This window comes from Pteropus medius, unplaced genomic scaffold (genome assembly GCF_902729225.1).
Source record: "Pteropus medius unplaced genomic scaffold, Ma_sr-lr_union100, whole genome shotgun sequence".
Classification (NCBI taxonomy): domain Eukaryota; kingdom Metazoa; phylum Chordata; class Mammalia; order Chiroptera; family Pteropodidae; genus Pteropus; species Pteropus medius.
Window position 1 is genome coordinate 632521 of NW_024352789.1, and position 542 is coordinate 633062.

The 542-nt window shown below is 69.2% G+C and overlaps 1 protein-coding gene across 1 annotated transcript in view; it reads right to left on the reverse strand.

Moving 5' to 3' along the window:
• The window catches only part of RUSC1 (RUN and SH3 domain containing 1), an 8493-nt gene that overhangs the window by 3890 nt on the left and 4061 nt on the right, over positions 1-542 (reverse strand). The window contains exons 3-4 of the mRNA XM_039849812.1: positions 404-539; positions 208-316 (exon numbers count right to left, since the gene is read on the reverse strand). Coding sequence (XP_039705746.1) covers positions 208-316; positions 404-539 — 245 coding nt within the window. The remainder of the gene's footprint in view (positions 1-207; positions 317-403; positions 540-542) is intronic.

The following is a 542-nucleotide window of genomic DNA, read 5'->3' on the forward strand; positions in this document are numbered from 1 at the left end:
GGGGGAGGACTCCGGCCCCCTCTGGGCGGGAGCAGCAGATGAGATTGGAAGACTTCTCGAGGGACGTGGGGGACCACCAGTGGCCAGCCTTCTCGAGGGACGTGGGGCACCACCAGTGTCCCACCTGCGACACCCCTGCAGTGCCCAGGCGAGGGGCGGTGGGGGCGGCTGCGGGGGCGGCGGGGAGGTGCCGGAAAGAAAGCCACTCACTTGAGGAGGCCCAGGATGAAGGCATGGAAGCGGCTCCGGCTGCTGCTGAGCGGGGCCAGGCGGCTGACCTGGCTATACAGCGTTCCCAGGGACCGAGTGCCGCAGCCTGAGGACGCAGGCACTGTCAGCCGGGCCCCAGTCCTGCCACAGTCCCAGCCCCGGTCCCCACCTAGTCCCACACGCTCCCCGTCACCTGGCTTCACAGACGCCTCCACCACGCTCCAGGGGCTGCTCCTGCGCTGCCCAGTGATGAGGTCCTTCTTGAAAGGCTTCAGCCCATCAGCCACCAGGGCGTGGAGGGCCGGACAGAGGGTGGTCAGCACCAGGTGCCC